Raw genomic sequence first — 25889 nt, 5'->3', positions numbered from 1 at the left:
GACGAAAAGTTTCTTAACTTACCTAAAATCCCTTGATAAAATTTCCCCCCACATCTTTTAGTGATGATTACTCATTTCTCAAAAGTTCTTATTAAATATCTACCGTGAGCAGGCACGGTGATACATACAGAAGACAAGAGATCCACTCTGTCCCCACTCTCATGGAACTAAGATGAAAATAAAGGTAAAGACTAGTGGTGGGGTCAACTGTTAGTGGTAAGGAAAAGGAAGATGGTGACCCTATGTTATCATTCATTATTGACTATTCCCCATTTTGTGGTCATTAAAACACGATTTACACACAAATGTCCACACCAAGTCACTGAGAACTTATTCTGACTGCTATCAATTCATCAGTCAATATTTATAGAATATGGTTGAGTGACCAGTTTTGAATCTGACCAATTTTTTGGTATCCAGCCTAAATCTGTCTAGTTCAGGAGGCTTTCATGATAAATCTCAGCAAATTATCTCTACTATTCACAACCACCTATGTGATAACATCAGTTGTCCTTTTACCTCATCTTTAATATGTGGGAGTTAGACTAAGAGAACTCTAGTCTACCAGCTTTAATACTTTATAATCATTCTGTAATAGGGCTATATAAATTTTCATATTCCATGAACTCATTCATTCATTCATTCATTCATCCAACACATAGTTAGATACTCATTTTGTCCAGGTACAAATCTAGGTACTGAAGATATAGTGGAAAATAATGATAAGGTCCTGCTTTCATGGAGTTTACTCCAGAGCAAGTGGAAGGTATGAATAGAGATGCAAATAAATAATTATAGTTTCAGGGAGTAGAAGAGGCTTCAAATAAGAGAGGTGATTCTAAAGGAATTATCTGGGTGATAAGTAGATAGATGGTCTGAGAAAGCTTTGCAAATGTCACATGAACGGAATCACAGTGACAAGACCTGCCAGGCCTGCAGACATAAGGAACGAAGCATTTTGGGCAGAAAGGAAGGCTAGTACAAATGATCTAAGCAACAAGTAAGAGCTTGGCATGTAGAGAACCAAAAGAAGGTCAATCTGGCTGGAATACAGTGCTAGATCAGTGGTGGTCAGACCATGTAGGACCTCCTAGGTCATGGTAAGGAGTTTGGACTACACAATGAAGGCCATTGGAAGGTGTGGCAAAGACCACTAGTCATCGCCCAAAACCCATTATTCCCTTCCATCAAGCTTATCACTGTACAAAATAAGACAATATTTACCAGCCAACCTGCTACAATTGGATGTAGGCAGGTTACTAAATTCTGGCTCATGAGATTAAGTGGTACCTACAACTTCTAAGAAGTGACCTTGATGGAAAGAAGTGTTCCTGCTTCCTCTTTTCCACTTTTCTGTTGGCTGGAATATGAACGTGATGGCTATATTTGCAATGACAGTAAGGCCCTGATGTCATGAGACTGTCCATATCAGCCCTGGACTGACTATATTGATGATTGAAATAAACATCTACTTTGTTTAGATCCTTATCATTTTGGTTTTCAGTCTAGTTTTAAGTGAAGAATTGATTGTAGAGGTGTGAGCAGGAAGCAGGAAGCTACAGTTACCCAGGCAAAAAAAACAAAGTAGCCTCTCCTCAGGGGCTTGCAGTGGAGCTGGAGAGAAATTGAGGGATTAAGAATATAATTTGGAGAAAGAACTGAGAGGACTTGCTGATCAAGAGGGAGAGAAAAGAATAAAAGATAACTCAAACATCTTTGGCTTGAGCAGTTAGTTGCAGGGATGGTGGGTCTATACACTGAGACTGGAAAGACCATAATGTGGGTTCTATTTGGCCATACTGAATTTGAAAAGCCTACTAGACATCCAAGTGGAATATCCACTAGGCATTTGGAACTTGGTAGGGATATCAGAGTTGGTCACATAGGTCATACAGAGATAATTTAAGGACGCCACATTTCCAGTACAGCTGACTGACAGAGTAGCCACCAGCCACCTGTGGTTACTTAAATTTAATTAATTAAAATTAACTATAATTACAGATTCAGTCCCTTGGTCACACCAGCCGCATCTCAAGCGCCCAACAGCCACATGTAACCAGTGGTTAGAGCATCAAACGGTGCAGACGTAACATTTCCATCACTGCAGCAAGTTCCAAGGAAAGCTCTGGTCCAAACCTCTTTAAAAATAGTTTATAATGATTGATTTGCCTTGTCTCGTAGGAGAGAGAATGGGAGAAAAAATAAAAGCATGCATTCTTCCATTTGGTTTCATATTTTCATTCATAACTTAGACATGTAATAACCATTGTTCCTATTCCTTTGCCCAAATTCTTCAGGTTCATAATTTTCAATTTGAAGAGATCAGAGGTCTGAATAACTTTTTAGGAGGTAATTAAACTAAGGTTTTCAATTGTTCTTTCACTCCAAGTTGCCTCATCGTCCCTTTAAACAGGAGGATAGAAACAAAAATGATCCTTCAGTCTGCTGAGGGCAGCAGGGCCCCTTCCTCTGCACTCCTCTCCTAGCCCCCACTCCACACAGACGCCAAAGCAGCAATGCTGGACCGGAAAAGCCAACTGTGAAAACATTTGCTTCCACTGTCACAAGGTAGAAAGGAAAAATGCCAAAAAGGAGAGCTGGGAAAAACAGCAAAAGAGGAATTATCCCCTGAAGAGAACATGAAATAAGACCCTACAGTGACCCCACAAATGAAATGGAAAATAAGATCCAACCACCAACGAGGTCAGAGACCACCACTGTGTTTTGGGGTAATGATTACAGAGGAGAAAAAAACGGGATTTGGGCACTGTGATATCCCAGGACTTCAGCTTGGGACTCTCTGGGTGGTGAATTCTGTAATTCAATTAAACTCTTTGAAAGAACAAGATTCGTGTCTCCTAGAATAACCTGATTCTCCTTGACAACTCCAAGTTCTGACAATAATTTATACGTGGTTGGTGGCTGTACTGCATGGGCCTCGAGAATCGCATGTGAAACAAGAGGACATGGAAAAATGACTGCCAAGAAGACCATCTTTTCAGTGACAAAACTGCCAAGAAGAGGAATGATTTGGGAAATATAGATTTGGATGATTATTCCTCCATTTAACTTTATCCAGAGATGCCTTCTGCATCAAAGAGGAAATTATCAGTTCAAACTTGTTAAATGGCACAAACTACTACTGCTTCAGGGCAGCCCGTGGGACAAGAAGCACATGCATGACATCGAATTTTCTCCAAAACAGAGAACAATCTATACTTTCTCAAAAAGCCAGAAATGACTCTCCACTGCCTGCAGAGTAAAGCTTAAACACCTTACCTGGAGCACATGTTTCTCCACGGCCCGAACCTTTGAGGGTAACCTGGTCCTCCTCCACTGCTTTTTTGCACAGTCCCCCAAACGGTGGCTCCCTGTGGAGAGGTAGCATCTGGGCTGGCTAGGCTCCTTGGTGAAAGGGACCGAGGTAAGTATTGGGAAGGTGCCTTGTCCTCAGAATGTTAGAGAACAAGGCCAGAGAGCCAGAGTGGAAGCTGAACCATGAAAGGGACAGGGGTGCAGGGAGCGGTCCTAAGCCCAGTCATCGACCCAGTGATGAAGTGGACACTGAGGGGAGCAGGAGGACAGGGAGAGTGGGTCACGAGGTGGAGCTGCACTATGCCACACTGGTTCTTGAAGTGGGCTGGGAAGACTGTGGCCATCTGTGGATGCGTTCTTGGTAGTCTACAAGAATTTTCAAATTTAATGTTCTCGTGTCAATGAAAATCTTAGTCTATATTAACATAAGTGTAGACTAAAGATTTCTGAGCCCATGCTTGCATCTAGACTTATACTCGCAAAGGCCAAATGTCACCATGAGAAGCTGCACAAATGCAGGTTTAACAGTGGTTTAAATAAAGTGGCAGGAGACCTGAGTCATTACATGTGTACAGTGGCTAAGCCTGCTGTCAGGTTGAGGACACAAGTGTTGTACCTAGCATTTCTGTAAAGGCCAACTTCATTAGCAGAAGAATACTAGGAAACAGGCAATAATATAGGTTTCTAGTCTCGTTTCCAGTCATAAATGGATTAAATGTCTATTCAATTAATTTTTAAATAATGCCACAAATCTAGCTTTATCTTCAAGAGAAGAGACAGGTTAGCAAGGCTGCCAAGAGACACGCCATAAAGGTGAGTGACTGAGGCACGCCCATGAGCAGTGCTGAAAGACGAAGTTTGAGTATCTCATGCTGGCAAAACCTTAAAATTGTTAATGCCATTTAAGCAAAATTATGTGAAACAGGCATCATGTATACAGAAATTGTTCAAGTCCAAACGCCAAAACAGATTAAATATGAAACTGAATATGAAGCTATACCTTTCTGCTATTTAAACCCACAAGGGTGAATTGGTGATTCCATTTCAGGAAAAGACCATCACCCATCACATCGAAATACTACTGTTAATTTGGGTTGTATTGGTTTTCAAATCGAATATTGTTAACATTTTGGTTTTATAGTTATTTAGAAGTTATAAGAACTAACACAAACTCCTTATGGGATATTTGTATACATTTAAATAATATTATAATAACTTATTTTAAGTCAAAGAAAAAGAGGGCTGTTAGGAACAACACGGCAGTTACAAACATGGGCACTGGAGCCATACAGACCTGGGTTCCAGTTCTAGCTCTTCCACCTCTTGGTATGTGACCTTGGGCAAGTTATCTCACCCACGCCTCAAGTTTCCATTTGTTAAATGGAGATAATAATAGTGCCCATGTCAGATGATTCTGGAATGGATTAAATGAAATATTTCTACTGCACTCATCATAGCACCAAGGTATACTGTAAAAGTCTAATAAATGTTAGTTCTTGCTTCAAGGCCCCAGCCCCACTAGTGAAGTAGACAAAGTCCAGGGATTTGGGGTCTCAGTTTCCTTATCTGTAAAATAGGGCTATTAGTAAGATCCACTTTATATAGTTAGTGTGAAATTTAAAATATATCTGTGTGTATGAATGAATAGGCTTGCACAGTACCTGAACTTAATAATGCTCAATAAACAGCTATTACTGTTATCAAACAACTATCATAATGATCTCTTTAGTCTCTCCTTTTTATTCCTTAACATCAAAATACTCCTTAGTCGCACAGCACCATGCCACATCCATGTCATGCACATGCTGGAGATCTGAGGAGGGAAGTCTCAACATGAGGTTCACCTTAGCTATTCTCTGTCTAACCCTGCACATCAGGGCTGTCTCTGAGTCCTTCTAAGAGGACAGGTGTGAGATTATCTATCATCTATCCATCTATCTATCTATCTATCTATCTATCTATCTATCTATCTATCTATCTATCCACCCACCCACCCAAGGGAGTGATATAATGAGACACCGGATAAAATCATGCCTCAAGCACTGTGGTCAGCTAAACAGTAAGCAAATGACCAGGGATGAAGGGCCGGGGGGCCTCCCAGCAAGCATCTCTCATACAGTAAGGACAAACACATGCCAACACAAAGGAGCCACTAACATTTATTACCATGCATTCATCACCACATTCTCCTCCATCTCATGCCAGTTTGACAAATTAAATAGATATCAAGGAAGAAACAGTCAGAAATTCCAAATCACACTGGAATTAGCAAAAGTTCTCTATTTTGTAAAACTGATATGGCTGGGGAGCTAGGCTAGAACTAAATGGTTCTTAATTCCCACCCTGACAATGATTTGAAGGGAGTTCTTAGCTCTTTCCCAGAACTGAGGCGGAGCAAATATCAAGCAGAGATGCTTTCAAAAGGCACAGGTTATAAGCAACCAGAACCTTTCAGCTTTAGAAGAGTGGGCAGAACTACTTCTGGTTGGACAAGAATCATCAAAGGTCGCACAGAGTGGGAAATGAAGGGAAAACAGCAACCCTTAATCAGAGACCCATAATTTTCAGGTCTCTGTGTCCCATGCAGGAGGCTCAGTGGGAACACCATACCTGGGCCTCTGAGCTGTCCTACTTGGTCAGCTGGAAATGCCACCCAGAGAGCAGAGCATCCCAGCCCAGTGTAACCCTTCTCTGGCTCCTCAGACTCCCTAAGCTGATTTCCATCAGAGTAGAGGTCACAGCCGAGGGCCCATGACTCTGACTTCATAGGGAATCACCAGACAGGCCCCAAAACCAGAGTCTCGGCCAGCAGGAGCTGCAAACATGGCAATGGAAGGGCCCACCCGCCAGCTAGCCGTGGAGTTTGGTGGACTCCAGGGAGAAGGGCTCAATGGGTCCTCATAACTCAGTGCACATGGATCCTGAAGGGCCAGATGCTGGCTTGTGGGGTGGTCTAGTCACACAGCGGGAATGCTTCTTCAGAGCACACAGAAACACAAACAAAACAAGGCACTGTCCGTCATCTCACCCCAAATATTTGCTAAGTCTTACATGTTCTTGGACCAGTAATTGGAAGGTGATTCCTGAACAGCTTTTCTTCCAGATGAGTCATTTGGAAATACAACAGAAAACAAACCTTGTGCTATTTCAAAGTAACACTTGTCCTCACATAGCCACTCACACCTGTTCTGGAAGCATACATTTCACACAAATCACATCACAAACTGGAATTACCATCATCCCGACCGAAGAAAGGCAAATGAAACTCCATAGCAGAACACAGCCAACATTAGGACCACAGCAGGACAACAGCTACATGAAGGGACAGTGAAAAAGTTTCATGAGTTAACACTTAAAAATGCAGAAAAATACATACAGGCTTTTTACAAAGAACGGATGGACAACACAGACAAGAGAAAGGGAGAGCTTTTTTGAATATGTATAAGATAAATCTTGAAAATGGCTACCTGTATTTCTTAGTGACTTTTCTCAGCAATTAGTGCAGTATTCTAGGTGTGATGGATACTCAGGTATTGGTGTCTAAAAGAAGAGCCAAGGTCTCAATGTATGATTTGTCCAGGAGAATTTTTCCATTAGTTTATTATCTTCTCCCACCCCTGATGTGGTTAGGACTTTTAAAACACAGTCCATGGAGCTCTGAATGGATGTTACAGGAGAGGTCATTTATTAAGCTGGCCACTGGAAAAACAATTATGAAGCAGAATCTTAGCTTCCACTCGCCCTGCCCACCCCCCCTCGCTGCATCCCAGTTTTGTGACCTTAAGACAGTAGTCAGCCTAGGCCTAAAGTTCTTCTTTAGTTACATTTTCCAAGCTTGCTGTGATCTCAGAGAAGTCCTCACATGGGAAGGTCCTACTGCAAGAAGAAAGAGTTGAGTATCTCAGCACAGGATCCCTGCTTTCAATGGAACAGTGGCTGTCATGTGGACAGAAGTACGTGCACAAACACACGTGCCCACCGACATGGCTCTGGATCTCCATGGTTTACTGATGGCAGTCACATTCATGCTCTCAATCTTCCACACAAAGCTTTTATTGGTGAGAAAACTGATTTAGCGTTAAGGACCTTGCCCAAGATCACAGTGGGTGAGTGCTGGGGTTTGGCTTACATCCACCACTGGGATCCTTCCCAGGATCTTTTCAACTGTTGATACGTGATCTTGCACATGCGTTCATGGGTATGGACTGGGGTGCCTGTCAACTCTTCAGACACTGCCTTCAGTGAGAGCCGCATCATGTGGAGAACAAAACTGCATCTCTAACTCAAATGTAGTTCTGAATTTCCAGTTACAGAGCCGTGATAATGTACTGTTTCAGGTGACTTGAAGAAATAATACTTTACTGATTTGTCTTTCAATTCTATTTTTTCTACCCAATTATAATGAACATTTACCATTGTTAAAAAGTTATTTTCTTGCACAAAAATGTGAATGTACTTAAGCCACTGAATTGTACACTTAAAAATTACTGAAATGATAAATTTATTTATATACATTTACCACGATAAAAATTTTATTTTCTTTCTAAAATACCTGACATAACAAGACAGTCTTCTGTGGAATACAGGAATTAAAATCAATGCTTGAAATAATTTAGATTAATCACTAAATTGAATTAAAGTTGCTTTTGCCCCAGTTACCTCTGACCCACTAGGCAATCATTGCTACATCCACAGACATTTCTCAATCCTTGTCTTGGATCATCTGACACTCTCACTGGCACCTTCCTTAGCTCCCTGGTTATCAGCCTATTCCGACTTTCCACTGACCACTCAATCTGTTCCTTCTCATCTCCCTCAACTTGTTCTCCTACCTCCACCCATTTCCTTCTCATGTTACACAGTCTCTGGGTGATGCCCCTAAAGCACCACCAACTCACTGTATCTGAAAATGAAGTTATCCCTGCCAAACCTATCAGAGGAAAGGCGTGGCCAATGGCTTCAAAATCTATAGGATTTGGAATCTGAATGCCTGGAATACATCCTTTGCCTCACTATTTGGAGGAAAATCTATCCAGGTACCTGAGCTAATCACCTGATCCTCTCCCTCCCTTCTCTCCATTCTTCAATCATCTAGGCTGCGGATTCCACCTCCTTTCAGTTTCTCCTTCCCTGTGGTCATGGCCTTTGTTCAGACTCTTCTTCTTCCTTACCTAGATACTGCAACAGCCTTACAGCTTTTTAGCTTGTGGCCTTCTTCCTTGATCTGCTCCCCACTGTCACAGCCTGAGTGATCCCTCCAAAACATGCATCTAAAGGTTTGCCTTTTTTGCTTAAGACCCTTCAGCTTGGCACTGTCCTGAGGTTACAGAATCTTTGTGCATTGTCCCAGCCTCCTTCCCAGGCTTTGCTATTCATGATTCAGATTCTGGGCTCTAACCAGCTAACCATCCACAGACTGAGAATGCAATAGGCTCCTTTGGCCTCTGAGTACCTACTGCAAATAGCAAACAGCTACTCTCCTACAAAACTCACAGCTCAGGGGTCACTTTCCAATACTTCAGTCCAAATTATCCCTGCATCTTTACTCACTAAACTGAGTGTTTTAAAGGGCAGGAGGGTGTTTCTGCTTTTGTGTTCTCAGCATCTGACAGTGCTCCGTAAGTAACCTGGTAACTTGACTGTTAAATCAAAGTGACCAATCCTTGTTCCCTTGGCACCTAGTAAGTCCTCAAATATCTGCCAAGAAAATGAGTGAAAGAAAAAGTAGTCTTGTGTTTTCATGAGAATCACTAAAAAACTATCTGAAGCAGAGTTTATGTGGCATGGCACAGAGTAATGCAGTAGCTAACTACATCATTTGAGTTCTATTTCTCTCTGTTTCCTCAGCCCAGATCATGTTTTTTTGCTAACAGAAGTCTCGGCAAATGAGTAACGATTTTACTTCCCACTAGATATGTTTGGATGTTTTAAAGAAGCCTGGTATTCTTGGTCTCAAGGTAACTGAATTATTTCCACTCTTTTGTTTCAAGAGTGAAAAAACAAAACAAACAAAAAAAGTCAATCCAACATTGCTCTCTTACTTCTCCTCAACCCCCTCTACGGGTCAGCACATCTTTAGCTTTATGTCCCATCCTGTCTTTCCAGGTGAGAAAAGAAAATTCTGTAGAGTGTAATAGGATTCCTGAAACGGACCTGAGAGTCTACCAGGCAGAAGGTATAAAAGGAGACTGGAGTGAGCAAGAAAGGGTCAGGAGGGGTGAAGTTGTTGACATGAGGGAAGGGTCTGGAACCCTGGGGAAAGGGAGGCTGTTAACCATTAATCTTACCCTATCACCTCATCCTTTCCTAGGTCACCCTGATAGACACTTAGTGCAGCAGCCTCACAGAGAGCAAGGATGGAAGTCCAACAACTCTGGTTATTAGTGTGGACTTAAAAAGGACTTAATATGGGGGCTGAGCACGCTTGGTTTCATGTCCCCATTACCTGGAACTATGAATTCCTCAACACTGAAAGAGGCTTACTGTTTAAGATTAGAATTCAAAAGCCATAGAATTCTAAAACTGGAAGATATGAGGACACAAACAGTTTTCCATTTGGTTTTGTTTTATTTTTACAGCAGTAATAAATATTGTCATATAGAATCCATTTGTTTTTGTTTTCTATTCATTTTACCCTACAAAAGGTTCCAAGAAGGGACCCCATAGGTCCACAGTACACAGTATAAAAACCCACGTCTTGACTTTATAGAGAGGGATACAGAAGCAATTTGTCAAAGACACAGAGTCAATCCACTGTGGAACTCACACTACAGCTCAGATCTCCTGATTTCCAGATATTTCCACTTCCTCTTTTAGTGTGGTAAACAGCTTTGTTCCAAATGAAGTTCTCATGCACCACTAAAATTCTAGTCTAGGAGAAACCTAGCTCTTGAGGATACGTACAGCTTTAATAATATCCTCCACTGTGTGGAAAAGGCATCTAAATACTCTAATTTTTAAAACGCCAGATATCTAAATATTTTCTGCTTTTCTCTCTGATTCTGAGACAGGAATATCGTCACTGAATTCAAAACACCCAAAGAAATGTGCATTTAGAAGCTTACCTATACATTTAGGCAATATATACGTTTTCTTGCCCTAACTTCTGGATGAAAAAAGTGTGTATGGGTCTCAAGGATGCCACATAGCAACTTACTCATCCTCTGTACCTTGTTTTCCCATTTTTAACATGCAGGTAAGGCGATATATCCTTACAAGCCCTTACAAGACATATGGGCATTTCATTATTTATTTTTATTTTTTTTTCAGGGAAAAGTCTTGGCTATAAATCCAAGTTCGGGCTAACACATAAGTAAGAATAGAGAGACAGGTTTAATAATCTTTATTTGAAGGGCTGGTACAACTTTGAGAAAAATTAGTCCTCAGTGGCATTTTTTTGTTCCCTGCCTGACAACTCACTCCTCCAACGAGTAGCACTGCCCTTACTGGCTGCCACACTGTCCCTATCCTAGGGATTAAAACTCGCTGACGGGAAGTTCTGCTATCACTTGACATTTTGTGTTTACTGTGATTCCTCAGAAGTGTGACGGAGGGAAGATAGCATGGTAGAGGACAAAAGCTTCGGTACTTTTTTACTTATACATTTACTCCTTTGCTTTTCAGTTTGTCTGCAGGGCTAGTAACGTGTGTCCAGTGAAGAAAAAGACTGATGGAGAAACCTCAATCTTCTCTAATTTCCCAGCCCTGTCAGTCTGAACCTGGACAAAACAAAAATTCTTCTGAAGCTTTTAAAAAATATATAAAATTGTTTGGCAAGGCTTTTGATAAACCGTGACTCATTCCCTTGGTGGAAAAAGCCCTGTCAGCAGAGCCGGTCCCACCAGAACAGGGTTACAGCTCTAAGAGCTTGCTGCCAATGGGAAGACCCAGGTGTCTAAAGATGGGGGTTGGGGGGCAGGCAGTGAAGGGGTAGGGGAGGGAGGGAAAGAGACCCGTGGATTATGATGACCAAGCATGCATTCATGTGAAACTTTTCCTTCACCCAGATGCAATGCAAATATTTGTTCCCCATAAGAAGCAAAGACAGTTGAAGTCACTGATACTTGACGACGGCAATTTCCATTCTAGTAATTCCACAGCTCAACAATCTCCATTTTATTCATTCCACAGTTCAATAACTCACTACATGAAGCCTTTGGTTCAGTCAATTTTTTAAAAATGTACAGCACAGCTTTGATTCTTAATAACCCTATAGACTGAAATATGTTCCAAGGAATGTTAGTTCAGAAAAACATGAAGTTATAGAAATACATGAAATAGTGAGAAAGAAAAAGTCATCCCACAGCAGCACATGACAAATTACTCAAGCCACTTCAGTGATAGACTAAAACTAAGTGCTATGTGAAAAAGAGAACATCACTCCACCCAGAGCAAACTCAAGATTTCCCTGAGTGTATTTACCAGTTAAGACTTGGCTTCTAATTCTGCAAAGTAATCAGTAACTTAGTCACCTGTGAAATTTCTGGTCACTCCCTGATTATGTATAAAATTCATCTAATTATTTAGGCTGTCTGGGTTATAATGAGAACATGCAACTTTGAGAGACTTTTTCAAGAAAAGCATTCACTGTTGCTAGACCAAATAAAAAAGGAACGAAAAAAAAATTGATGTTCATTTGCCCACAGTAACTAAGGTATGGTCTCTGCCAGCAAAAAGCAGTGCTCATTATATCAAATTGGGAGAGGGGAGCAGTAGTTAAATGTAGGGAGGGGGGAAGACAGAGATCAAATGAGAAAAATCAAAAAAAGTATTTACATTAAAAAAAACATTTCTCTCCCAAAGGACTTATTATATCCAACATCAAATCAAATTAGAAAGCAATAATCTCTCATTGGCTTCTTTTGAAGAAAGACATCTTAATGCTGTATCACCCTATGATGTTATGAATCCTAGTTGGAAAAAGAATTCACAGCACCACAAATAATGTCTGCCTATAATGAAAAGTGACTCTTTAGTCCTTGGTAACACTTTATTTTCATAAACAAATAGGGAAACGTGATTGCTTCTTTTCTTTATCTGTGGTTCCCTGCCCTGTGCCCAGCTAAGATTTTCTACTCACCACCCCCTCTTTTTGTTGTCCAGAGGTAAAAGGATATAATTAAGCCACTGATATAGCCCAAGTGTATTTAATTATTTCAGTGTCTCCTGATGGCCTCAGAGGCAGGCAGGAAGCACGAATGCTGCTCCCACACAAACCCTCTCAGCTTCCCTTGTTCTCTCTGGCTCTTGCCAACGTGCACTCTGCTTCCATGTAAAGACTCCTGGGGAAGATGCCAATGATCTCTATTTTATGACCTAATTACACAACCACATCTCCCTTTGGTAACTAGAAGGAAACAAAGTTTAAAGGAGAGAGTAGTACTTAACTGAAATTTTTCAAAACCTTTGAAAAATTCCAAAGCACGAAAAAACCTTAAGCAGCCTCGCACATAAAGCAGAAAACCTTCCCAAGTCAGCAGCATTTCTCAATACTCAAAGTCCACCTCATGGCAAGCTACACGGGAATCAGAATCTGCAAAAATTATTACTTTCCCTACTTACACTGCCAAGCACCTGCAAGTAAAAAAAAAAAAAAGGATGATATCCAGTTCTCTTCTGAGAAAGTACAGGCCTTTCCAGCAGATGCATTAAGTGAGATAAAAACCTTATGGTTGAAGAGGTAGAAAAAGGACTGTTAAAAGGTACTTTACGAATAATTTCAAAAGTTTTAAACGTTTCTTTAGAGTCAAGAAATACTTCAACCCTGTGACCCAGATTGTCAATAATTTCCTTTAAGCAAAACAAATTTTTAAGCATTAACTAAGCACATATACTACTCATGTATAAAATGCTAGCAAGCACCCTGATTTGGAAATTCAGACTCATCTGCCCTACTGACCGGGAGGTTGTCTCTCAACTTCTCATCACCAACCTCTGTCTTCATCCAAGACTGTCAGAGAGATGGGCTGGCCCAGCCCAGCATATACCATATACCCAATCCTATCTACTCATCACTTTATTTCTTCTTTTTGCTTCTCCCTTGCCAAGCTTAGTTCTTCTGCCATCTCTCAATCGACACCCCCTTATTTATATCATTTAAATATTTTCTCAATAAGCTCCAAGTAATCATTTATGTCCTTTTGCTTTATTTTAATTTTGCTATACCAGATATTGTGTTAGCTCTGACAGTAGGCCATTGGTTGATACCTGGAATTTTTCATTGCAATGGTATTTGTCATGACGTTTCATTTGTAATCCCACCCCAAGAAAACTTAACTATTTATTTATACCCTGATTTATTTCAGAAAAAAATTTAAAGTTGCCTACACAAATACATACAATACAATAAAATTTAAATTATAGAGACAGGAAAATGGGACAAAGGAGAAATTAAAGTGTGAAAGTTCAGATGAAATTAGGAGAGAGGCAAGAATTTAAAGCTCAACTTATCAGGTGCATACACATGCTAGATCAGATTCTAAGCTTCTTCGCAGTCAATGGAAAGAAAGACTCATATCAGTGGCTGAAATATTATGGCCTGCTAGTCAAATCCAGCCCACCATCTGTTTCTGTAAATAAAGTTTTACTGGAACACAGCCACACCTAATCATTAACATATTATTTATGGCTGCTTTCATGGTACAATAGTACAGTTGAATAGTTGTGACAGAGACCTGCAAAGCCTAAAATATTTACTACCTGGCCTTTTACAGAAAAAAGTTTGCAGATGCATGGTTTACATGATTCTGTGCCTATGAGATAGAAGCAAAGCAGTTTCCGAGTGTAAGTACGTTTTTCGTATGGTTCTGAAATGGAAGAGAACTTTTTACCGTAAAGAGCTCACTATGGAATCTCTTGAAAAAACACCCTTTGCTTCATCTTTTTTTTAAAAGTAAATATAGCAACAGGTTTCACAGGGCCAATGCCATGATATCACAACACAAATCAGTAAACTAATTCTACGTGAGGCTGAAACGATACAGTTCAGGGAGAATTCTCTCCTGGTCTGGCTTAACTCAGGGAGGATCTGTAGATATGACAAGTGCCAGATCTACGCAGCCCTTCCTCACCCTCCTTCCTCATCACAGACAGACATGGCTAATGGATCAAGGTGCTCTCTCCAGCTGAGCCCCAACGTGTCCTCTGAAGCCTTGCAAGGATGGCTGCAGGAAGAGAAGACCCAGTCACGCCTGCACATATGCAAGGCAAGAGAGCATATGAGAGCAGAACCCAGAGTCTCTTCGAAAAAAACGGCGGGGAACCTGCTCCTCTGCATAGACCAACAGGTGGTGAGGGCCAGAGAATAGCACAGGCATTCTGTCTGGAAACATTCAAGCCCAATAGCTATTGGTTGTTCAAAGAAATGAAACTTCCAAATAGCCATGACCTAGATCCACTAATCTTGAACACATATATTTCTAAAGAACGCCTCCCCGCCCCAAGAAACAGGGTTCCAAAACAAATGTAAATAAACTGGAAACAGTTCATTCCTGGAAGAAGATGACAAAACCGCCGACTGTGGATTTAGAGAATACACCTGTAGCTTTTGTCTATGCCCATTTCTTCTTTGTGACTAAAAAGTTATGTTACAAATTGCTTATATTTCTATTCTATATAAAAATTCAGGTTATCTAAAAAGTGTTATCAAGTCTTTAATAAGCAAACTTAAGAGAATCAGAACTATTCTTATTTGACCTCACTGGAAATTGCTACTTAATCTGTAACTGACTCCTACCCATGTTGTCAAAGAGAAAGAAAAAGACAAAACATATTATCAATTATCTTACATTATTCCTAACAGTTCTTTCCACTGCATGATTAAAAAGTATAAAACTAGAAAATAAGTGAAATATTCATGCCTCAAACCTTCCTTCTCCTTAGGGGTTTGTGGCTGTGTTCTAGAACACACCAACTACAGAGAAGAGAAACATAGCCACATTTGACAGGGGTGTTAATATAGCCAACAAACATGATGGATTAATGGAATAAATTTTTCTTCACCCTAAAAAAAGCAAACACTAATAAACATTGCCATTTACTCTTCTAGCACCAATGCTTTGGGTTCAAGTTCCGCCCAACTAGGCTATACCTCAGCACACGAGGATGTGGAAATTCTGGACTCCGCAAAGCCTTGCAGAAGAAAAAGAAGAGAAAAACTTTTAAGGAGTCTATCAAAACACCGAGCCCACACCAAATGGTAGCAGGTACATGGTATGCCTTTCTGGAACCAAGTTCAGGGACACCCAATTACATATTAGATTGGGAAGTACACAGAATATCAATGCAGAAAATTCTGGAGGAAAGCAAAAGAGCCTCCATATATCAGCTGTGGGCTGATCCCCGCTTCTCTAAGCAATTATGCAACCCTCTGTGTCCTCTGATGTGTGCCGATCCCAAGCTGGAGATCAGGATAGAGTGGATGTTAGATTACATTACCTGAGAAAGTTTTTTCACAACACTCGAGGCCACTAAAGTTTGTGCTTCTGAAAGAATGCCATCCCAAACCACCAGCATGCAGAGCACCCTTTCCAAAACCTCCTAAACAGCAGCAGCAGCAGCAGAAGCAGCAGCAAAACTTATGCTAATTTCTTCAAAACTAGTTGTGAAAGCTCCTACTTACGTAATGCATACAAGGTGAGAATTACTCCAGCCAGGCAAAATCCTTCAAAGAACCTGAGTGTGCTGAACATTGTCACATTCACTGACAGTGCCACGGTCAGTCCAAAGATCAAAATGAAGATGATGGAACACAGCAGCACAGGCCGCCGGCCGACCCTGTATACGGAGAGGGAATAAGTTAGGAGTCATCATTAAACAGGGCCATGATGCTAGTTGCTGAAACCCAGTATCCAGCAGGTGTCCAATAGATGTTGAATGAGTACTGGACTAAAAGTCTTCATATTATTGAGACCCACTTTGGTAGATCTAGGGACAGAAAAGCCCTCAGGTAAAATTTAGCTCAACCTCATTTTGTAGATAAGGGGGCATAGATTAAACAGCTACTGCATAATAGAACTGAGACAGGAACCCAATTCCTGTTGGCAAGTCTATTTCTGAGTACATAGGAGGATAATTCAAGGCAAGAGTAACAAAATCAATAACAACTCCCCAAACATAAACCTTGACACACCCAGCATTTAAATGTCTCGAGAAATCACTGACCTTTGGAATTGGCTCCAAAGCCTACAGAGACATGGAGTGAAGCAGCTTCATTTCCTTTCTCAGGGCTGGTAGCTACTCAGGTACCTGATCTCACACACAGCCTATCAGAACCAGGGCCCAGCCAGCTGCCGATTTGTTTCAACTATGTGATAAGAATTAATTTTTAAGGGATCACAGACTAAACTAAGATAGTTTGAACTTTAAATAATGGGTATAGACCTGAAAGTGAAGCTCACCAGACAGCAAGGGGTTGGAAGCTCAGTCCACTGTGTTTCTGGAAAAAGCAGCACACAAATTAGGTTGGCGGATTACTAGAATGGCACCACAATGGAGCGATGTATTCTAGGTGTGGCTGGGAGGACAGCAGGGGTGATGTATGGGAATGAAAAGTCACTAGTCCTCCATGCCTCCCTTGCTAATCTTCCAGATTTTCCTTCATCAACTTATTAGAGGGGAAAAAATCTCCAACGCACAGATTAATATAACACAACCAGCTTGAAGTACGACAGCTCACAGAGAAATTAGAGAAGTGCCGAAGGAAGAAAATCCATGCCTGGGACCCCAAACACATGACAGGTAGATGAATGGCTTGAATTCGGGTGGACATACTTATGACAGGACATCTACATAAAAACAAAATAACCAGAAAAGGCAAACAGAGAGAAACAGAAAGTAGAATCATTGTTGCCTAGGGCTAGGAGTGAGAATTAGTGACTATAAATGGTCAGACTTCCTTTTAGGGTGGTGGAAATGTTTTAAACTTAGAGTGTGGTGAGGGTGGTATAATTCTGTAAATATACTAAAACTCATTGAAATGTGCACTTAATATGGTGAGCTTTATAGTACATAAATTATTTCTCAATAAAGCTGTTTTTAAAAAAAAGCAATGCTAAGTAACACATGGCTTTGCCTTTTGAAGGACATGGATATAACTTCAAGGAAATTTGGGGGAGGGAACTACAGGATGCAATTTCATTCAGAATTTCTTAGGCTTCTAATATTCCCCATAGACACTTTAGTGAATTAAGGTCAATGCCAATCTAAGTCAATGGTCTTCTTGGAGATTTTAGCCATTAATTACTTCCCTTGACTGGCGCTGGGATCACTGAGCCCTTATCAGGAGAGACTATAAGTAATTTTGTGCAAACCAAATGATTTTATAGAAATAAATTAAAAAATTTAATATATGGCTTAGTTGGCCTCCTAAAATGAAAGAAAACAAAATCTAATTTATCCATTTTTACTTCCCTTCAAATCTCTTGTCTATATGAGGTATACCATCCTATCTCACGGCATTATTGAGATCTTTAAGAGAGATGGTGGACATAAGTACAGTGCCTGGAACAAAACAAATAGTTATATGTTGCAGCTCTTATGATTCCTTCCTGCATGTCTACATCCCTGATGCCCATCAACATGGTTTGCCTTGTTCTGACACTTTAGAAAAGATCCTTGACTTTTTTTTTTTTAACTTGTAGAAACTATTCTAAATCTCTCCCTCCCAAATGGTTCCTAAAATCAGTAAGTAAACAATATTATTAGGAACTGTGGGGCAAACATGGTCTTCAAATTCAGAGCACTCTGGCCTGGAACCCAGACTCATCATTTATGAACTACGTGATCTTAAGAAAGACCACAGTTGCCTGAATGAGCCTCGTGTTTTCTTTAGGAACAGCCCGTCGATGCTGACCTAATGGGATTGTTATCACGAGGAGGTAAGTGCAAGTAATTTAGCAAGAATTGAACAAGTGTTAGTTATAACCACTGGAGTTTTAGTGTGAACTGTCTCCCCAAGAGCAGAATCCCCTCAGAGATGACTGATAAAATCACACTCCTAAATCTGTAGTGCAGAGAGCTTATCAGTTAGACTCTGTGGTGGGCAGAATAATGGCCCTCAAGGATGTTCACATTCTAATCATCAGAACCTGTGACTCTGTTACCTTCCATGGCAAAAGGGGCTCTGCAGATGTGATTCAGGTTAAGGATCTTGAGATGAGGTGATTATTCAGGTGGGTCCAATCTAAGTACACAGACAACCTCTCCTGGTTGCAGAGAACTGGAGAGATGGTAGAATGAGAAGGAACTGACTGACCTTTGCTGGCTTTGAAGCCAGAAGAGGGGCCAAGAGCTAAGGAATGCAAGCAACCTCTAGAAACTTGAAAAGTCAAGGATATGGATTCTCTCCTAGAGCCCCCCAAAACTAATACAACCCTGGAAGCACTTTGATTTTAGCCTAGTGTGAACTATAGAAATGTAAATTAATTTAGACCACCAAGTGTGTGGTAATTTGTTACAGCAGCCATAGAGAAGTAATACAGGATCTCAACAGGAAACAGGTATCCCACAATTTGAGGATATTTTAATAAAGGGGTTATTTACAAACGGATGGGCAAATTGTGAGGAAAACCTTGGGGCTATTAACAGAAGGGGACTTGGGGGACAGATGGTCTTGGTACCCAGAGAGAGAGACTATGTGTAGAGGGGCCTAAAGGAGGCAGCCAACCCCTGGCAGCCCTGGAGAGATCAAGCTAGAGATTAAAATACCCCCAACTCACTCTCCTCCCTTTCTCCAGCCAGGTTCAGCCAGGAGCTAGAGGGCAAGGGGTCTTCCATAGCAATTCAAAAGGGCCATCCTCCCAGGCCCAGCTGGAGAAGGGTGCAGAGGGCTCCTACAGCAAGAACTGCCAAACACCCAGCAAAAAAACCAATGATGGAGGGGACAAGTGGGGGAAGGTCTTCTGGTGAAAGCCACTGACAGGACTGTTCCCTTCCATACATCTAAACGCATCATATGACAATATATAATGTATATCCCCAAACATGATATGTGTGGAAAACAGTAACTTTTTAAAGAAAAAAGTATATTAATTAAGTTTTATTGTATGCTGACTGCAGTCTTAGAAAGTTTAACCTATGACTTAATCAACCTTCCCATGTAGCCATGAAATGGGCGCGACAACTATGAAATCTGGAATTCCCTCTAAATGTGTTTATTTTCTTTCAAGTAAGGCTCTAGCAGGGAGTGAAATACCAAAAATAGATGAATGAATGAATAAATGAATGAATGAATGGTGGAAAACAGCAAACTTTCAAACTGGAACTGAGGCCCACTCAAAATGTTCAAAAAAGCCACAGCACAAAGCATTGTGCTCTGACTCTCTGGGCACCCACAACCATCCACCACGGACCCTGGAAAAGCAACTACAGGCAAGTGTGTTTGCAACATCAGACTGGCTGCTCATGAAGGAAGGCCCTAAACTCTTCTGTTTTTTGTTCTCAGGCCTTGTGTGTGATCAGGAAGGCCAAACAGCATGTATATGCAAGAAGCAAGAAATCACAAAACAACTTCTAAACAATTTAAACCTATTACAGACTGATATTAATAGAAGTACATATTTGCTTTCCTTATGAAATCATTGAACAAGGACAATAAAACCTCAGTCAAGTCTGCTTTTGTAGAAAGAAGTGACGTGGATCATATTAGTGTATTTTCCTAACCTATTTCGATGCAGATTTCTGGGAAACAAAATGTCCTTGTGGTCAAAATATTGGAATTAGAGCATCTGTTAGATCAGTATAGCTTACTCTGAAAATCTTTAAGCTCAAGTATTTGTTTAAAAAAAACCTTGCACTCTCCCCATGCCCTCAAAAAAAAAAACCCAAGGGGGCCTTGGCATAGGTTTCCAGAGGTCCTTTACAGCTTCTCTGTTACTGCCCCCAGGGAATGTGTCCTTAAGAAGTATTTACAAATGATGATTAAGCAAATTCTTAACACACAGGAAATCACACTACATGTTAATGCAAGGAACTTCCAAACAGAGACTAAATTTTGGAAAGAAATTTCCAGAACTTGAAAGTAGTACATAACTCTTCTGGGCTCCACCTGCTGTTTTGTACCCCCAGGCTCTTGCTGGAGCGCCCCAGCCAGCTTTCTCATCTAACCAGGGTACAGAGGGAACCACAGGGCGAAGCCAAAGGCATAGGAATTTGTTGTTTCACTTATCGTGTCATTGGGTGCAAGACATCCTTAGTCACAAAAGAAGTTCCTCTAATGATAAAAGAAGGTCAAGGGGGAACAGCTACCCCATGCCTCTCTCCTTGAGCAGTCTTGTTCCTTGAAAATCTTATCAGCATTGAGCACCGCCTCCCAGCTCAAATGTGTCACCACTGCTGCCCTTGTGACCACAGAATGCCTTAAATATAAGTGTTGCGGCACACTTGTGAAGAGGCAGCCTCTGGAGCCAGGAGGTTAGTTCCGAGTCCTGGCTCTCCAACTTAAAAGCGGAGTGAATTGGGGGATTTTACTTAAACTTCTGTTTTTCCACTATAAGACAACAGTAATAATAGTACCTATCTACAGGGGTGCTGTGAGGATGGGATATGTTCACATACAAAGATACTTAGCACAGCGCCTGGCAACAGTAATCAGTCAGTGTCAGCTGCTAACGTTGTTACTGTTACTACCATTACCATCTCTGCTACCATCTCCTCCGCCCCATCGCCATCTTACCAACCTCATCACTTCATCCTGAACCATATGCTTTGCTCCAGGCCCTTAGACCTCCTCATCCACCCAAGCAAAGCATGTTCATCCTCACCTCTGGTCACTACCCTTCTTCTGCCTGCAGTGCCCATCCATTATCCAAATGCTGTCCACTTTTCAAGATCTGGTTCCCCATGGACCCCACAGAGGCATCTCCTGGCCAAGCCAAATATAAGGATTATCCCTCTCTAAAATCTGTGACATCAGCACAATCCTACCCATTAAGTTCATGTGGGCAGAGTCTCCAGGTCCTCCGCTCCCCATTTTTTGATGCATCTTGTACACCTGACCCCTAAGGGCCCAGTCCAGAAAGCCCCGAACCTGTATCCTCAGGCTCTTTCTAACTAAACACTGGCTGTCAGTAGGAGATGGGGCTGCAGGATGCTGGCTGGTTTTACTAGATTCTAGCAACTAGAGAATTGCAATGAAATTAAATTCTCACTTCCAAAGGGTCTTTTACATGCACTGGCCAATTCTTTTAGTTCTGAATTCTCCAGGTGATAGCTTTGGCCTTCCGTTCTGGCTCCAACACCAGGGCAGAGAAAAGACTTAGTAACAGTAGCTAACACTGACCACTCCTCTTTAGCCAGAAAAGGCTTCCTGTGGCTTCCAATGTATTGTGAGGCAGGACGTTGGTACTCACCAGTCAGCAATGCATCCAGTTATTAGGTAGCCAAAGATTAATCCAACCAGTAAGGAGAATTTAGCGATATGGACCTTCCAGGCATTATCACACACAAGATCCCACTAGAGAGGGGCAAATAGAAAATAAATCAGAGAGAAACATACACAGATGCCAATTGTAATGAATCATAAGGGCAATATAATAACTGTGGTAAGGATCATGACACCATTAGCAGTGCCATGTCACACATACCATTAAGAGTGTCTTCAATATTTTTGAAAATCCAACAATGAGAAATATAATTTGCCTACAAGGCAGTGAAATGTTCTAGTCTGGGATAGGTTATAATAGTCTGCAGGGAGTAACCCCATGAAATCTGGGGATGTGTATTCCTTCTGTCCCAGCTACCACAGGAAAGCAACCCAAGGGAGAGGGAGCAGCCAAGGAGGTGAGCATTCCTGGTCACCAGCACCCTTCTCACTGGCAGAGCTGCCATACAGCCCAGGAGATGGGAAGGCCCTGCCAACTTTTTGCACCAGGTATCTTAATGACATGAGGAAATTAAAAGCAATATTTGTTTCCACCTTATAAAACTCCTCAAACTTCATAAGTAGTCTTAAAGAGGGGTTAACAGCAAATGTTGAAATATCAAATTTAACTAACCATTCATATTATTCTCCTTATAAATATCTCTTGTGTTTTCCCATATTCCACTCTAAAGCTATCTGCTCACTTGGAGAGAAAGCCAATCAATTAGTGAATACAACATTTAGACTATTTTTGCAATTGTTTTATTATTTAACAAACAAGTAAAAATAACCCTCCATTTTTCTTTTTTCCTTTTGCAGAAACGGGAGAGAAACCCATGTTTAGTCCCTTGAAGTGATGTGTATCCTAATGGAGTACACATGAGGACACAGCACTCAATCCACAAACAGATGAAGTCTGGGCCAGAAGGGCAAACAAAGAGGGTCTCTGCTGGTGATGCTATGAAGACTGCAGTCCCCACCATCCACATCACCCCATCAGTGGTACAGATGCCCTTCTGGTGGAAAGAAGTGGCTAAAGCTTTCAGTTCTGGGAAGCTTTAGTCACTCCGGGTTAGTGGACATGGAGAGGTGAGAGTGAAGAAGCTGGAGAGAAGTACCGTGAGGTAGGGGAGTGGGGAATGTCAGAACAGAAAGAGTTCTGAGAGCAGAAACAGAATTTGTGGGGATGGGCACGCCCTATACGGAAGGCCTTGGGCCAGACCTGATCTTAGCTCTGCCTCTTTCGCCATCTTCCCCTTGTCTGTCTATCTTGAGATCCAGAATATAACGTAGGCTCTGGTCCTGCCACTTGTAAGCTCAGGTCCTGCCCTCCTCTCGCCAACCTGTTTCCAAATTTCGAGAAAGCCTGATGGAGGCCCCCAGGAGTCCTTATCTGTGGGTCTCAGCTTCAGTGGACTTTGGGAAAAGCTGAACTTCTACATCAGCCATTGCTGAGTAAGCAGGAAGGTTGTTGCCTGTCACACTGTCCCTTGGACTTCTTGGGACCCATACTTGCTCACTGATGCCCCCCAAGGCATGTTTAGCTTTCTTGAAACCTGGAGAGAGTTACTAACTCCTCACCCTTCCAGAGTGATGGCCAATGCCAGCCTTAGGAAGAAAAGGAATGGAAGCACAGACCGCACACAACCTCGGTGATGGAATGGTTTGCAGTTTGTTGTTGTCCAGGTTCATTCGTGTGTCTGGAGAGCAGGACACTGCTTGTCCGACAGAATCTTATCATTAAGAATTCAGATACAGGAGTTCTTTAGAAAGGTAACTCCCTCCTATGTCTAGTTCAGTGGTCCCCAATGTGTGCTCCAGACACCAACAGCCATTGGCATCATCCAGGAATGTTAGGGATGCAAATACTTAGCCCCTCCCCCACCTGAAGGAGAACTTCCTGCATGAAGTAAGTGGTAGACATGGTTTAACAAGCCCTCCGAGTGATTCTGACACCTGCTCAAGTGTGAGAACAACTCACTGACCCTGCCCTGCCTATTCTTTTTCATTTTGAAGACGATGAATGAGCTGATGAATGAGCTTCCCAGTCCTGGGCTAGGGTTCAAACAATCAACTCCCAAGAGCAGCATGTAGCCAAATGCTGCATAAATCACACACAGTAGCTTTGGCTACTGTTTTTTACTGTAAATGCAGGATTGTAAAACTAGATTATGAGGTAAGTGGGCTTTTGACAGCAAGCCTGGAAAACCAACATTCATGTGTATATTGTTTCTAGAAGAAAAAAATATTTTTAATAAACACCTTTCAAGGTGCAACCATTCTCTAACTTCATGAATGCAGGCTCTACCTATAATATGAGTTAAAGCATCATAACTAACAGTGTATATTCTGCTTCCACAGCTGGGTTTATATGTTGAGGCCATTTCTGAATTGTTTTTTCTCCTCTCTGCCCAACACAGGAAACTGCCCACAAAGTAATTGATTCCAAGAGTAATGGCTACACCTATAATAAAGCACATCTGGCTAATCTTGGAGAGGAGGTGTTTACAACACCTGTAATCATTAATATCACAATCATACCACACCTTCCTGCACCTCAGCCTGGCACATTCTTGCCAAGAGAGGTGCACACCCAATCCCAGGTTGCTGCTGAGGAGGAGGGCACCAGCCATTGGCTCTGTGGCAGAGAATCGTTCACTCAGGTCTCCACCCAGACTTCCCATGGATGACTTTATTTGAGGTTGAGTGATGCGAAGGAGCACATTATACTTATCTTAGATGGCCAGGAGACAAAAGAAATTTTTTTTAAAAGCATTCTAGGAGGTGGGGGAAATTGTGAGCTCAGCCACCCGAATAATAACTCTACCTGGCCTTGGGCAGCCATGGCCCAATTTAGTTGCTGCCTAATGAGATGTTCAGCGGCCACTTCAACACAACCTCTATCAATTAACAACAGTGGAGTGGAAAATTAACACAGTTGAGAGAGACAGAACCATTTCTACAGCCAGTAAGGAAAGAAAGCCTAGTTAGAAGAGTCTGCAGACACTGCTGTGCTCAGCCTGGGGGAGGGGACCCAAGAATCCAGAACTGGTGCATCAACTCCCTTGATTAGGCAGAAAAGTAGACAGTATCTCTGAGAAAACAAGCAAAGAGACTCCAGGCCCTAGCAGGTTCCCTAAGATGAGGTTTCTCATGCCCAGAGATCTGTCTATTACAACACCCTTTAAAGCCTGTAGACCCACCCTGAGACACATTCCACAACCAGGGTGGGGTGGAGCTGGTGGCACCATTGAGATAACATCCTTTGTTTGACTTCTACTTCTGTATTGACAAAAATGTATTGGGAAAAGAAAATGTGTTCAGACATAATATTATCTTCAAAAGAATCTCAGAAGTATGAGGAAGCTTTGTGATCACCTTGCTCTCGAAATTTGTTTGCTCTGCTATAGCAATTGGTCATTTCACTGAGCAAAGGCGAAAGAACTTTAAAAAATCTAAAACATGCAAAACCAGGAGTTAAAGTAATGGGTTTTGTCTATGACATTACCCTTGCCATCTCCTTCTTCTCACACCCCCCACGTTGAATCAGTCACCACTTCCAGAGAATTCTCCCTTTTTAAACACATCCTGTGCCCATCTCCCCATCTCCCAAACTCCATCTGTACTATAGACAACCTGATTTATAGGGACTTGGTAGGGGTTCACTGACCATCCTTCTGATGTGTGGGCTGAAAGGCTAAATCAAACAAACAAAACAAAACAAAAAATACTTCCAGACTCACAGCTAAGGTTTCAAATATGACTTAGGTCCTGCCAATCAGCTGTACACCCCAAAATAACTTTCAGTGCACAACCTAGTTCTAATTCGGGGGATGACTTAGATTAGGAAGAGCATGAAGCAGGGAGTAAGTTGGACACTTTGCTGGTGAGATCTGACAAGGCTTGGTCTGGAGGTGGCTATGGTGTGATCTTAGAGCCAGCAGTTGGACAGTGAGCTCCAATTCCTCAGCCTCCTGTCCAGGGAGCTGTTCTAGGAATCCTTCTGGAGGCCCAGGCATTCACTGCTCCTACAGTTTAGTGGGTACTATGTCCCTGTAGTCAATTCCTAGCTCCTTAAATACCTAGAGTGGTTTCTGGTATCTTCAAATTGAACCCTATTCCCTGATTAAATTTCCTTGGGATGAAGTTTGCAGGAAGAGAAGAGGATGTAGACCATGTCACCATCCTCCCTTCCCAAACTAATACAAAAGTCTCC

At 41.7% G+C, this 25889-nt stretch overlaps 1 protein-coding gene across 9 annotated transcripts in view; it reads right to left on the bottom strand.

The window, feature by feature from the left end:
• The window catches only part of SLC22A23 (solute carrier family 22 member 23), a 174471-nt gene that overhangs the window by 115178 nt on the left and 33404 nt on the right, over positions 1-25889 (bottom strand). For 3 of the 9 annotated variants that reach the window (XR_005654215.1, XM_039869435.1, XM_039869436.1), the window contains exons 2-3: positions 21663-21766; positions 15935-16089 (exon numbers count right to left, since the gene is read on the bottom strand). Coding sequence is in view for 8 of the 9 variants with exons in the window: in XM_039869435.1 (XP_039725369.1) it covers positions 15935-16089; positions 21663-21766 (259 nt within the window). In the remaining variant the exon portion in view is untranslated. Of the gene's footprint in view, positions 1-1916; positions 15445-15934; positions 16090-16529; positions 16751-21662; positions 21767-25889 lie in introns of those variants that run through there. The other 6 variants (XM_039869441.1, XM_039869438.1, XM_039869437.1 and 3 more) reach the window with 5 other exon arrangements.

Source organism: Pteropus medius, unplaced genomic scaffold (genome assembly GCF_902729225.1).
Source record: "Pteropus medius unplaced genomic scaffold, Ma_sr-lr_union100, whole genome shotgun sequence".
In the NCBI taxonomy this organism is placed as follows: Eukaryota; Metazoa; Chordata; class Mammalia; order Chiroptera; family Pteropodidae; genus Pteropus; species Pteropus medius.
The sequence above is the reverse complement of the archived record's forward strand: the minus strand, read 5'-3'. Positions and strand labels throughout refer to the sequence as shown.